This window comes from Alligator mississippiensis, chromosome 2, assembly GCF_030867095.1.
Source record: "Alligator mississippiensis isolate rAllMis1 chromosome 2, rAllMis1, whole genome shotgun sequence".
NCBI classification, from domain to species: domain Eukaryota; kingdom Metazoa; phylum Chordata; order Crocodylia; family Alligatoridae; genus Alligator; species Alligator mississippiensis.
Window position 1 is genome coordinate 50,763,609 of NC_081825.1, and position 12,205 is coordinate 50,775,813.

The 12,205-nt window shown below is 45.8% G+C and overlaps 1 protein-coding gene across 2 annotated transcripts in view; it reads right to left on the bottom strand.

Annotated features, from left to right (window-relative positions):
* The window catches only part of UGDH (UDP-glucose 6-dehydrogenase), a 28,804-nt gene extending 17,310 nt beyond the window's left edge, over nt 1-11,494 (bottom strand). Inside the window, exons 1-6 of one of the 2 annotated variants that reach the window (XM_059721641.1) lie at nt 11,365-11,494; nt 8,233-8,401; nt 4,487-4,588; nt 2,075-2,275; nt 1,777-1,974; nt 1,337-1,484 (exon numbers count right to left, since the gene is read on the bottom strand). In XM_059721641.1, coding sequence (XP_059577624.1) covers nt 1,337-1,484; nt 1,777-1,974; nt 2,075-2,275; nt 4,487-4,588; nt 8,233-8,394 — 811 coding nt within the window. In that variant the 5' untranslated portion in view covers nt 8,395-8,401; nt 11,365-11,494. Of the gene's footprint in view, nt 1-1,336; nt 1,485-1,776; nt 1,975-2,074; nt 2,276-3,614; nt 3,748-4,486; nt 4,589-8,232; nt 8,402-11,364 lie in introns of those variants that run through there. The other variant, XM_059721642.1, reaches the window with a different exon arrangement.
* Nucleotides 11,495-12,205: the final 711 nt, after the last annotated feature.

The window sequence follows — 12,205 nt, forward strand, 5'->3', positions numbered from 1 at the left end:
GGGCAGGTCCTGCCTGACTAACCTAGTTTCTTTTTATGATCAGGTCAAAGTCCCTGGACAAGGGTGTCAGGGTGGATGTAGTCTTCCTGGACTTTAAGAAGGCCTTTGACACAGTTTCCCACCACATTTTCTTAAAAAAAACCCCCAAAAAACAAACAAACCCCCCACAAAAACAAACAAAAAAACCCCAGAATTGGTGACTGCAACATTAAAGCCTACACAGTCAGGTGAGTGGCAAGTTGGCTAGGTGGTCATACCCAGAGTGGTGGTGGTGGACAGTTCATTTTCGACCTGGAGGGATGTTGGTAGTGGAGTCCCCCAGGGCTCGGTCCTGGGGCCTGTACTGTTCAACATCTTTATCAGTGATCCGGATGTGGGTGTGGAATGCACGCTGTCCGAATTCACTGATGACACCAAGATGTGGGGCAAGGTGGGCACGCTGGAGGGGAGGGACAGAATCCAGCTAGATCTAGACCAATTACAGAGGTGGGCAGATGAGAATAGGATGGAATTCAATGCAGACAGGTGCAGGGTACTGCATCTAGGGAGAAGGAACCAGCAACACACCTACAGGCTGGGGAACACTCTTCTTGTCAACACAGTGGCAGAAAGGGATCTTGGAGTCATTGTTGACTCCAGGATGAACATGAGCTGCCAATGTGAGGAACCAGTCAGTAAGACTAACCGCACCTTAATGTGCATTTACAGATGCATGACAAACAGGTCCAGGGAGGTGATCCTTCCCCTCTATGCTGCACTGGTCAGGCCACAGTCGGAGTACTGCATCCAATTCTGGGCATCGCATTTCAAGAGAGACGTGGCTAGCATTGAGAGGGTCCAGAGGAGGGCCACTCGCATGGTCAAGGGGCAGTGGGTCAGGCCCTATGAAGAGAGGCTAAAAGGGCCTGAACCTATTCAGCCTCCACAAGAGAAGGCTGAGAGGGGATCTGGTGGCCATTTACAAACTCACTGGGTGGGGGGGGGGACCAGCAAGAATTGGGGGATGCTCTGTTCCCCCGGGCACCACCCGGGGTTACTAGGAATAACAGCCACAAATTGTCAGAGAAAAGGTTCAAGCTGGACATCAGGAGACAGTTCTTTACAGTTAGGGTTGCCAGGCTCTGAAATGGGTTCCCAAGTGAGGTGGAACTCTCTCCTACCTTGGGGGTTTTCAAGAAGAGGCTGGACAGATATTTGGCTGCGGTGATATGACCCTGGCGCCCGTTCCTGCCTGGGGCAGGGAGTCGGACCTGATGATCTGTTCAGGTCCCTTCTGACCCTAAGTGCTATAATACTAGAGGTTTAAAAAAGGAAAGGAAGATATTTTTCCACTTACCAACACTGGCCTTCAGAAACTTATTTCCAATCCTTTGGTCCATTCCAATGGCTCTTGCTACTTCTTCAACATCTGCTCCTGTAGCTTCACACAAAGCACTGATTGAGTTAATGCTGCTGATTCTCTGGGCAAGGAAAGCATTAGCTGCCTGTAAATAAAGGAGATGTACTGATAACCTTTCATTGGCCTACAGACAAGAGAAAGGACTAGTTTAGCGTCTCTAATATTTGTTGATTAGATGTTACCACCTTTTCACATGTGTATGCATGCACATATACATGTAATCAATTCCTTTTTGGGTAATCTTCTGATACATAAAGACTCTGTGACTTGTAAGCAAGACAGACACCAGGAGATATTTTAATGTTTAACTAGTGTTTTGGATTCCTTATATTATAAATGTTGATATTTTGTGTTTGACTATTCTGAGTGACACTAACTAGTTTAGAAAGCTCTGATGACCATGTGTTGGTTGTGATGATTTTCTCCTTGGGCACCCAATTCTCATATACAGCACATAGAGCATGGACTGCTTTCTGCCCTTCTTCAGTCTCATCTCCACCAATCAGCACTCTGTCTGGATTCTTGAGGTCCCGGATAGCTGTTCCTTCTGCTAGGAATTCTGGGTTGGACAATACCTGCAAAGAGAAAAAAATCCAGTTCCAAGTAAAACACAACAGACGTACAGAATGGATGAAAACTAAAATCAGTCCACAAGTTCTAGCCTTGTATTTTTACCTGCAAATTCAAATTTGGTTTTGTATTGGCATCAAATATCCGACGAATACTCTCTGCTGCACGTACTGGGACCGTGCTTTTCTCAGTGACAATTTTATAACCATTTGAGTGCTGTACAATCCGTCTAGCACATGCTTCAATGTACTTCAGGTCAGCTGCCCGACCTTTTCCCATTCCATAAGTCTTTGTTGGAGTATTAACCTAGATAGAAATAGATGGGAAAGGGGGGGGGGGGGGAGAGAAAAAAAAAAAAACCCAACAACCAGAAGAATAAATTCTTAAGACCCGTGAATTCCTGAATAAATGAGATTGCTTCCCAAAAGTAAGCAAACTTCTGTTTCACCGATTCATCCAGTAACCATACACCAGATCAGGCCTGCCAACTACTCATTGGGACTTCTCACTGAGCTATATTCAAACACAATGTGCACAAGAGCCATTCACAGTAGCTTTACAGGCTTCTATGGAGCCAAATCTTTATGTGAGAGAGAGAGAGAGAGAGAGAGAGAACTACCCCCCCCCCCCCCAACCATCCATAAATAACCATCTCTAGTCTCCTCTCCATTTCAGGTTCTAAGAAATGGAAAGAGTTATATCCCCTTTATTTGCATGATTATTCTGATATTAGTTACCAGGGAGGTTATCACCTAAAAAGTAGAAGGTAAGTACAGACTAGTCAGAGCTCCTGAATATTTTAACCTACTTGTACACAACAATTAGGTCAATCTAAGGTATGTACCACTATAGTGGGTCCTTTTCATTACAAATTGAAAGCAACAACAAAATTAAAAATAAGCAGCTGAAGTGTTAGAACCCTGCTGCCAGTCTATGGGTTGAATTAATGGTCTAGTAGCTGTACAGCATTAATATTAGAATTTACCGATTCATGCACAAAACTCTACAAGAGAAGAAAGAAAAGCTGTCTGCATACAGCTGTACTATCAAAAAGAGCATCTGAACAAACCAATTATTGGTCTGAACCCCATCTGAATTAATTACGCAGCCTTATTAGGTGTAGTGTTCAACACATGATCTTCCAACGTGTAGTTGTTCACAGAGCTGTCTCCCTAACAAACGTCAAAACCTGAAACATTAAGAACTCAAGGATACTATCAGAGCTAAAATCCCAACACTTCCTCCACTCCACTGGATTTTAGAAGTACCAAATAAAATAAAATCAAGGATCTGTACATATGGCAGGTATTATAATAGGCCTAATCCTACAATGTGATCTGCTAATGCATACTTATTCTTGCTTAAGTCTTGTCAGCCTTAGCAGAACACTGAACTGTGAAGACAGTACTAACAAAACTCATTCCAAGACTGAGGCATCACTGAGTGAATTGTCAAATACCTCTGTTTTGGATATGAGTAAATGCAGTATCCCCTTATCCATTCAACGTGGTTAAAAAAAAGCCCCCACTCCCCACCCCTGTTTTAGATTTGAGTACAAGGGAGGAAAGGGGGCAGGAGCATCTGTAGCTTCAACTCCAAATCTCACCCTGAGCCTTTCCTCTCTCCCAATACCACCCCTGCTTACCTTACTCACAGCTCTGGCTGGGACACTGCTCCAGCAAGTGGCAAGGAGCACGGAATACATGATGCCTCAGACTGATGCCATGAAGCGGCAGCAGAAGCAGCTCAGGGCAAGGCTGCCACCACTACAACAGCTGCTGCAGGGGGAGGGGGGGGGGAGCAGGAAGGAGCAGGGGCAAGTGGTGGGGGAGATGACAGATGTCACAGGCATGGGTGGCATAGGCAGGAGAGAAGGCAAGTGACAAGGGAAACAGTCAGGAGACAGGCAGCAAGGGGCACAGGCACTGCAGGGACCCCACCAGCACTGGGGGGCAGGGAAGAGCCAGTGGCAAGGTGCAGAGATCAGGCCACTCTGTTCCCTACCACCTACTCCCTACTATCCATCCCCCTGCCACTCCTTGCCCTGCTGCAGCAGTGGGAGGTGGGGACAAATTTAAAAAGTCAACCCTCCAAAAATTAATGTCTAGGCATAAAAAAAATTAAGAGAATGTCTAACTTTTCCATATCTAGACTCTAATTATTGAGGAGGTGGTCATCTTAAATTTAAAGTGGCCCTAGATTCCAGTAAATATTATGCATGTTATATAAGCATACTGAATGTCAAGCAGAGTGCATCGTCTTTTACAGACAGACAAATAATAGGCAGGGGGCCCCTCAGCAGGTCCAAAAATCTTACCGACACCAGAAGTCAAGCACACTTATTTCATTAAATCCTTTTAGGATCATAAAGGTCAGTGTTATTTCTCATGAAACCCCATCAGTTACTGAATCAAGGCAAAGGGTACATAGCAAAGTGAAGCTCTTCCTACCTTCCAAATTTAAGCAAAGCAATTTAGTAGTCACAACAAATATTCAAGTACAAAGAAAATCACTTACAGAAATAAATACCAGATCAGCTTCTCTAATGGCATCATCAATACCGGTGGAAAAGAAGAGATTCCGTCCTCGACAAGACTCTACTACTTCTTTTAGCCCTGGCTGGAGAAACAAAGCATTAGAGAAGGCTGGATAGGCATCTGGCTGGGGTCATCTGAACTCAGCACTCTTTCTTGCCTAGGCAGGGGGTCAGACTTGATCTGTTGAGGTCCCTTCTGACCCTAGCATCTATGAGTCTATGAAGTCAAAATAGCAGCAAAGGCTGTATCAAAAACAGGCAAATTACCATTAGGTAAAACAAGGCTTTTTTTTTTTTTTTTTTTTTTTTTTAAGGAGAGAAAGGGAAAGACATGTGAGGCAACTGCTTGGCTTTCGATTGAGCTGGCAGTATCTGTTGGATCAAAATTTAAAAACTCATGAATTCACAAAAGTTTATTTTCTGACAAAAAAATATAGTCCTCTCCCATCCAAGAAACACAAAGCAGAGATAAGTGGAAATCATCCTTTCAACCCTTTTCATCTCCCAATGGGACCACATCTGCCATCCAAAACTCAGGCCCTGATCATGCAAGATACACCCCCCCACCCTAATGTCATTGTTAGAAGTGATAAAACAAGACACAATCCCTTTGTAGTAGTAAAGTAAACATTTGGAGGAACTGGATCAAACTTAGATGGAACATGTTCTTCAGAAGCATACTAAGTTGGAATACCTCACTCAATCCCCTCTCTCAATACAGGCAGTCCTTGACTTAAAACGTTTCTAAATTGACACCCCGTTTCAACTTTGACATCAGTTTTGACTTTACAACGCTTAATCTGATGTGACACCATGACAGCAAACAAGTCGCTGTGTCACCCACCTCCCTGGAGAACATCTGTCCAAACTTCCTTGGACACTTTCTTTAAGAAAGCGGACGAGACTCCAGAAAAACCTGCAGCCAAGACTCCTAAGAAGAATCCAACCAAGAACCCTTCAAAAAGTCCAACCAAGGGCTCTTCAAAAAGTCCAGCAAAGTCAACTCAAAGAAGTCCCTCCAAATCAATATGACTACCATTTACAATATAAATACATTAAATGTAGCTATATTACTCCTCTATAATTGATCGAATACAAAATTCCGAGTTATTTTTGGTGAAAACAGGGCATCGGGCCTTGGAACCAATCCCCCATTTATAACGCTGTTTGTTTCCTATGGGAAAAATCTGTTCTGAGTTGCAACGTTTCAACTTAAGACGCCGTTTTCAGGAACCAATTGTGTCATAAGTCCAAGGACTGCCTGTATAAGACTACCCAGAACCCCTTTTCTAGATAAACTTGAGATTAGAATGCCCTACAAAAAAAAAGTAAAAAGCAATTGTCATCACCAAACGTAAGCCACTGCTCTGAAAATCTCCACCTTGTAAAACCAACAAAAAAAAAAAAACAACTATTTCACTATCAAAACAATGACAAGAGATATTTTGAGTAACTGTCAAATAAAGGTTCAGTTTGGCAGCACTATACCTAGGCAAGACTTTTTTGCCATCTCACTCTTTAATAGCTACCTAACCTAAGCAAAATTAAGAACAACCAACCAACTAACTCAGGTAGGAACTCACTATTACAAAACCAGAGTTTCAGACAAACACCACCATCAGATTATGAACATTCCAGTTGTGATTTTTCTAGGGTTTAGATATAAAGATCTGTGCTATAAAAGCCAAAGAATCAGCTTGCATCTTCCAATCTAGAAAAGGAGAAAAAAAGTACAAAGTGCTGAGGGTGAAAAACTGCAACCGTCTCAAGGCAGGCAAGGTTCTTTGGGTAGATGTGGTATTTTTTTATTTGACCAACTAAATAGTTTGGGGGGGGGGGGGGGGGGGAATGTTACTTGCAAGCTTTCAGGCACAAACACCCTTCATCAGGCATAGGGAGATTCTGCTGGTGTTGTGTTCTTAGTCTAATAAAAGATATCACATTTACTCAAAAAACCTTGCCTGCCTATGTCCTTAGACCAACCTGGCTACAACCAACAATCCTGCCACTGTCTGAACACATTCCTGGCAGTTTTGAAATATTCTTTGTGAGTAGTGGTCATCATGCTGAAACCAGAAGTGCTGCTTGTATACACAAAACAAGCTGTTTTAGCTTGTTCAAACAGGTTAAGTATTAATATAAAATAAAATATTTGTTCATCCCTGTTAAAATCTGCACTCAACTTTTGTTCGCTAATCTGAAGGTTGTAAACTTTATCCTTCATTAAACTTTAACCAAGTTTTGAAAACTAAGAGGCAAATGCTGTGGTCTTGATTTCTAAACAAAGGTTAACAGACTAACTTTGTCCTGTCCTTGGCATAAGCAAACAACATAGAAAACAAGCTTCTATTTTATTGGTTCAAGCATTCATTAAAAAGAAGTGTGAAGGGTTAAGTAGTCCTAAAGACATATTAGTATAAATACATAATACTATCAGGTAGCATGAGACAGCATGGATTATTTTTGAGAGTTAAGTAAGAACTGACATTTATTTCATTATCAAAACAAAAAAGATGGGCAATTAGATCTGGAGTAAGTTTTTTGTTTTTTTGTTTTTTTATAAAATAGTTTTGTTATATATAAATTAAAGCATGAAAGACAGAGCTACTTTTAAATGACCAAAATAGTGAAAAGTATCCAGCAACAAGATTAATAATTAGCATAAAATACTGATTTTTTTTATTTTTTAATTTCAGGAAATAAGAGTTCTCCCACAGCATAAACAGTGTCAGATCTGTTCATGCAGATGTGTGAAGGCTACAGTCTTTTGGTAAACACATCACAATCAGGAAGTTAAAATCTCTTAGCATATCTGAGTGCCTTGATCAGGTCAAATAGAATCCTTCTTCACAGGGAATGGATGTAATTCTAACAAAGACTTCCAGAAACACTAGATCCTCACAAGCTAGTAACACAGGATTAACAGGGAGTAAGGCAGCAGTATCTGAAGTCAATAACAGCACTTCTTCTAAATTCAGTACTATTCACTGTGAGTAAGTGACAGAACTGGCTCTGTGATGTTCCTAATTTCTGGGTATGCTACTAAAAATCACTTATGACAACGTATATCACACACTTTTCAAACTTCCCAACCATTCAGAATAGCTTAGAAAAGGGAAGTAGTTAGTCACTACCTCCTGGATGCTGCAAGCCCACTTGCACTGGTTCTATAGTACACTTAGGCTCCATCTTCATCAGCCAGGAACATCAGGTTATCCACATCATAACAGAATCAGGGATACAGTTGCAACATGTTTCAGATTTAGAACATTTTAAAACTTTATGGTGCGGACAGAACCAAAAGCACCGTAGTTTGAGGACACAAGGAGACTCCACACTATTTGTAAGGTACAAGTTGTATCTGCGTGGTAACACATGGCTAACCTGGTCACAATCAGGTCCCCTGGCCAGTCAAAACTGTAGAGACCCAAAAGAGCCATAACTTATGATTTACCTTACTAAGCTGCACAAGACTATCTTTACAAAAACCTTCCAGCCCCAAGTGGCCAGTGGCCATTTGAAAGCCTGGTTTATGGCATACTATTAGCATGCAGTCAGTGCAAGAACAAGGTTTCTGAAGGAAGGATGCACATAGTCCTGCCAGGGTCCTAGAACATTCATTAAGAGTCAAACGTGGGCTCAGCCCCACTCCCCCCATGTGAAAGGAAGCAAATTCAATATAATATAATATGAAGAAAAAAAAAGGTTGCATTAAATATAAATTTACCTCATAAATTGGAAGCCTATCAGAGTTCCAGGCATTGATTCTAGCTTCATTGACATCCACAACTGTAACCTTTATTTTAGGGCACATCTGCGCAATGACACTACAGGTTGGCCCACCGACATAGCCAGCACCAATACAGCAGATTTTCTTGATTGCAACCATGGTTGCTCTGGAAAGGAGAGGAAGGTAAAAAGTGAGAGGCATGATAATTAACAGGTCACTCAAATAGTAAAAATAAGCTGAATGAGCCAAGAGTGTGCCCTTGTTGCAAAAAGGGCTAAAGGCATACTGGGCTGCATTAGTAGGAACATTGCCAACAGATGGAGGAAAGTGATTATTTTCTATTCGGCACTGGTGAGGAGTACTGTGAGGACACATCTGAAGTACTGGGTGTGTCTACAAGTGATGCTACATCACCGTAGCAACACGCTATGGTGATGTAGCATCTGGGGGCAAAACCCACAATGGCACAGCTATGTCCCCATAGCAATGCATTCCTGTTACAATGCATCGCTACGGCAACATAGTGCCTAAAAATAACTACATGGTGCAGCAGACTGTTACTGTACCATCTTTTAGTACTTCCAATTGGACACAGTGGACACATCTACACATGCCGCTATGGCACTGTTGTGACTGTGCCATCTAAAAGATGGTGCAGTAACAACAGCATCATAGAGGCATGTGCAGACACCCACTGCGTCCAATTTTAAACTCCCACTACAGACAAGATGTAGACAAATTGGAGAGTCCAGTGGAGGGCAACAAGATTGGTTAGGGGTCCAGGACACATGACTTATGAGGAGAGGCTAAGGGAACTGGGCTTAGTCTTCTCTTATCCAGCCTAAATGAGGAGGGATTTAATAGACACCTTCAACTACCTGAAGGATGATGCCAAAGAAGATGGAGCTAGACTGCTCTCAGGGGTGGCAGATGACCGAGAAAGGAGCAATGGTCTCAAATTGCAGCAAGGGAAGTTTAGGTTAGATATTAGGGAGAATTTTCTCATGAGGAGGATAGTAAAGCACTGGAACAGGTTACCCAGAGAGGCTGTGGAACCTCCATGCTTGGAGATTTTCAAGACCTGGCTAGACAAAGCCTTGGCTGGGATGATCTAGTTGGGGGATGGTCTTGCTTTAAGTAAGGGGTTGGACTAGATGGCTTCCTGAGGTCTCTTCCAACCCTGATTTTCTATGATTTCTATGAAAAGCAAACAAATAAATGAACCCACTCTTTATGAAGCCATCCCAACCCACACCCCCTGCCAACCCCATAAAACATTCTCCCAGCTTGCTGCCAGTTGGACAGAAACATTTCCCTATAAATAGTCTACTGAAATTAACTAGTGTGGGGACATGTTTTAAAGTTTACAAACATGGGACACACTAAATTAGCACCTTTGTAATGGGAAAAAAATACATATATCATCAGAGAAATGCTTAAGCTGGCCACTTTAACATGCTGTTCGACATCTGACTTAACTGTACAAATCATTCCCACTCAAACAGAAGAACTAGAGATGCTGGCTCTTCTGAAGCGCTAACCAAATCTGTCCCTTTGTAAGGTTTGACCTAGAAACTACTATGTGCCCATCTGCAATGATAAGGAGCAGACAGTCTTAGATAGAGGAAGCTTGAAAACAAAAAACAGAATCAGAGGTACTGGAACAAAGAGCTCATTATAATACTAAAAATCACACCCCGAGGCAGGGAAGATATAGGCTAATGAAACATATGTATGTTAATGAGATACATAGCTAAAACACAGGTATAGAGACATGCTCAGTAAAGAACTCCTTGCATCACTCCTTTATAACCAATTAGCAAACAAGGATGCTTATGAAGATTCAACCTCTTGTATATAAGGGGCTCAGTATTGAATGTGTGTGTGCTTGTCTTGTGAAATTATTCCGCTTGCACCATTTATTGCTAGCAATAAATCTTTTTTATACTTTCACCCCTGGTATCTTTATTGGCCTTTGCATACTGGGCATGAACCCAGACTTAAGTGGGGCCTAACAGCTTGATAAATAATTTACAACTGAGTAGAGAGTAGTTTAAACAGCGTTAAGATCATAGCTAGCTATTCAGTAATGATTCTCAGCGTGCCTGGAAGCCCTCTGAGCACCCTCTCAGCAAGGGAGCTGGAAAGGGAAGGAAGCATTCAGCCACATCTAGGCACAGACCCTGATACCAAGATCTATTTACAGGTTTCAAGGTTTCACATCACACCAAATAGTTATCAAACCAGCCCTGCTGAGAAGTGACAAGGTTTAGTCTAAGCTGTAGGCCATGGGTCGGTGATGTTTTTGGGCAGTGCCCAAAACCCCTCAACCTCAACTTATAAAATGTTGGTGCGCGAAGGTGGAGGAGCCAGGGGGCTCCAGCTCTGCTGGGCCAGTGTAGTCCTGGTCCCTACTCCGCCATTGCCCTGAGGCACGTGTGCACCAGCAATGAGCCGGGCCAGGGCTCCAGAGACCCCCGGCAGCTGCTTGCAGCCTCTGCCTGCCTTCTGCGAGCAGCCAGGACTCCGGCTGGCAGCACAGCCTGGGCTGGCTGTGGCCGCTGAGCAAAACAGCTTCGCACGCCACGCTGTGGCACGCGTGCTGGGGCTTGCTGGCCTCTGCTGATGGGCCTACAACACAGCAGACAGCGTGCCTTGAGGAATCACTCACACATAGCCCCCTTTTCTTCACCAGCTCCTTTATCTGTTCCCTTGACACAGGCCTGAGCACTTTATATCACACGTGCGTTTGGACACCCCCTACATCCGGAGGGGCTGAAGCAGGCCCCTGCCGCCGCTGCGGGGCAGAACCGGGCCCCTAAAACTCTTGCTCTCTGACCAGCTACCAAGGTGGGGAAGCCTCAGGCAGGGGGCAGGGTCCGGCTCTGCGCCCTCCCGCCCCGGGCCGCACCCACCGCGCCACGTCCCCAGCCGCAGCCGCAGCCCCGGCCCCGTCCCGCCCGCTGCCCCGCAGCTCGGGTCCGGCGCCGCCCACGCGGCTGCAGCAGCTCTGGCACTGCGCGGGCCCCGAGGCAAGGCGAGGCGCGGCGCGGGGCGGGACAGGGCCGGGGGCGCTGCTCGGAGGCTTTTCCGCGGCCCCAGGTCGTTCCCGCCGCCTTCGCTACTCACCGCTAAGGTCCAACGCGAAGCAGGGCCGCCAGGCTATGCGCCGGCCTGCGCGGCCCCTATTTAAGGACCGCTGCCTGAGGGGACGCGCCGGCCCGGACGGACGGAGCAGGCCGAGCCCCGCCCCGCCCCGCCCCCGCCGGCGACTGGGTCCGGCCGTGTAGCCCCGCCCCTCCCCTAGCCCCGGCCCCGGCCCCGCAGGCCCCCCGGGCGCGGCTGGTAGAGGGGCCGGGCCTGGCGGGGCCAGGCCCGGCCCGGCCCGGCCCGCTGCCTGCTGCGCTTCCGCCCGCGCCCCAGCGCCGCCGCCGCGGGCGGGGAACAACCTTCACCCCCAGCCCCGCCCCCTCTCATCGGGCCCGTTGTATTCCGGCCCGCCGAGCCCTTGGGGCACTAGGACGCGCCGCGGGCATCTCGGTGCTGGTTTGAGGCGGGGAGAGGGGCTAACCCCGAGGGTTTCCGTCCCCCTTCCCATCTGCCCTCGTTGTCGGCTGGCCCTCACCGCACGGACAGCTCAGCCGGGCCCTCCCGCTCGGGCCTGCCCCTCCCGTGCTCCCGGCCAGCGGCCCCGTGTCACAGGGTCAAGCCTTTCCTACAGACACGCTTGGGAAGCGTGGCGCTCAGTGCCCGCGAAAACTCAGAGACAGGCAGCCAGCCCCTCACCTGGGAGAGGGAAGACTGAGTTTTGGTCCCTAGTTTGAAGAGTGGTAGAACTGCGTGAACAAGTCAGCCTAACTCTCCCTTCATATGATATTGGAGCTTAGTCACTTAACCCAGGGCTATGCATTCCACTCTAGACATTAAGCATATCAACACTGGATGTCATCACCTAAGTGCTTTTGTGCAT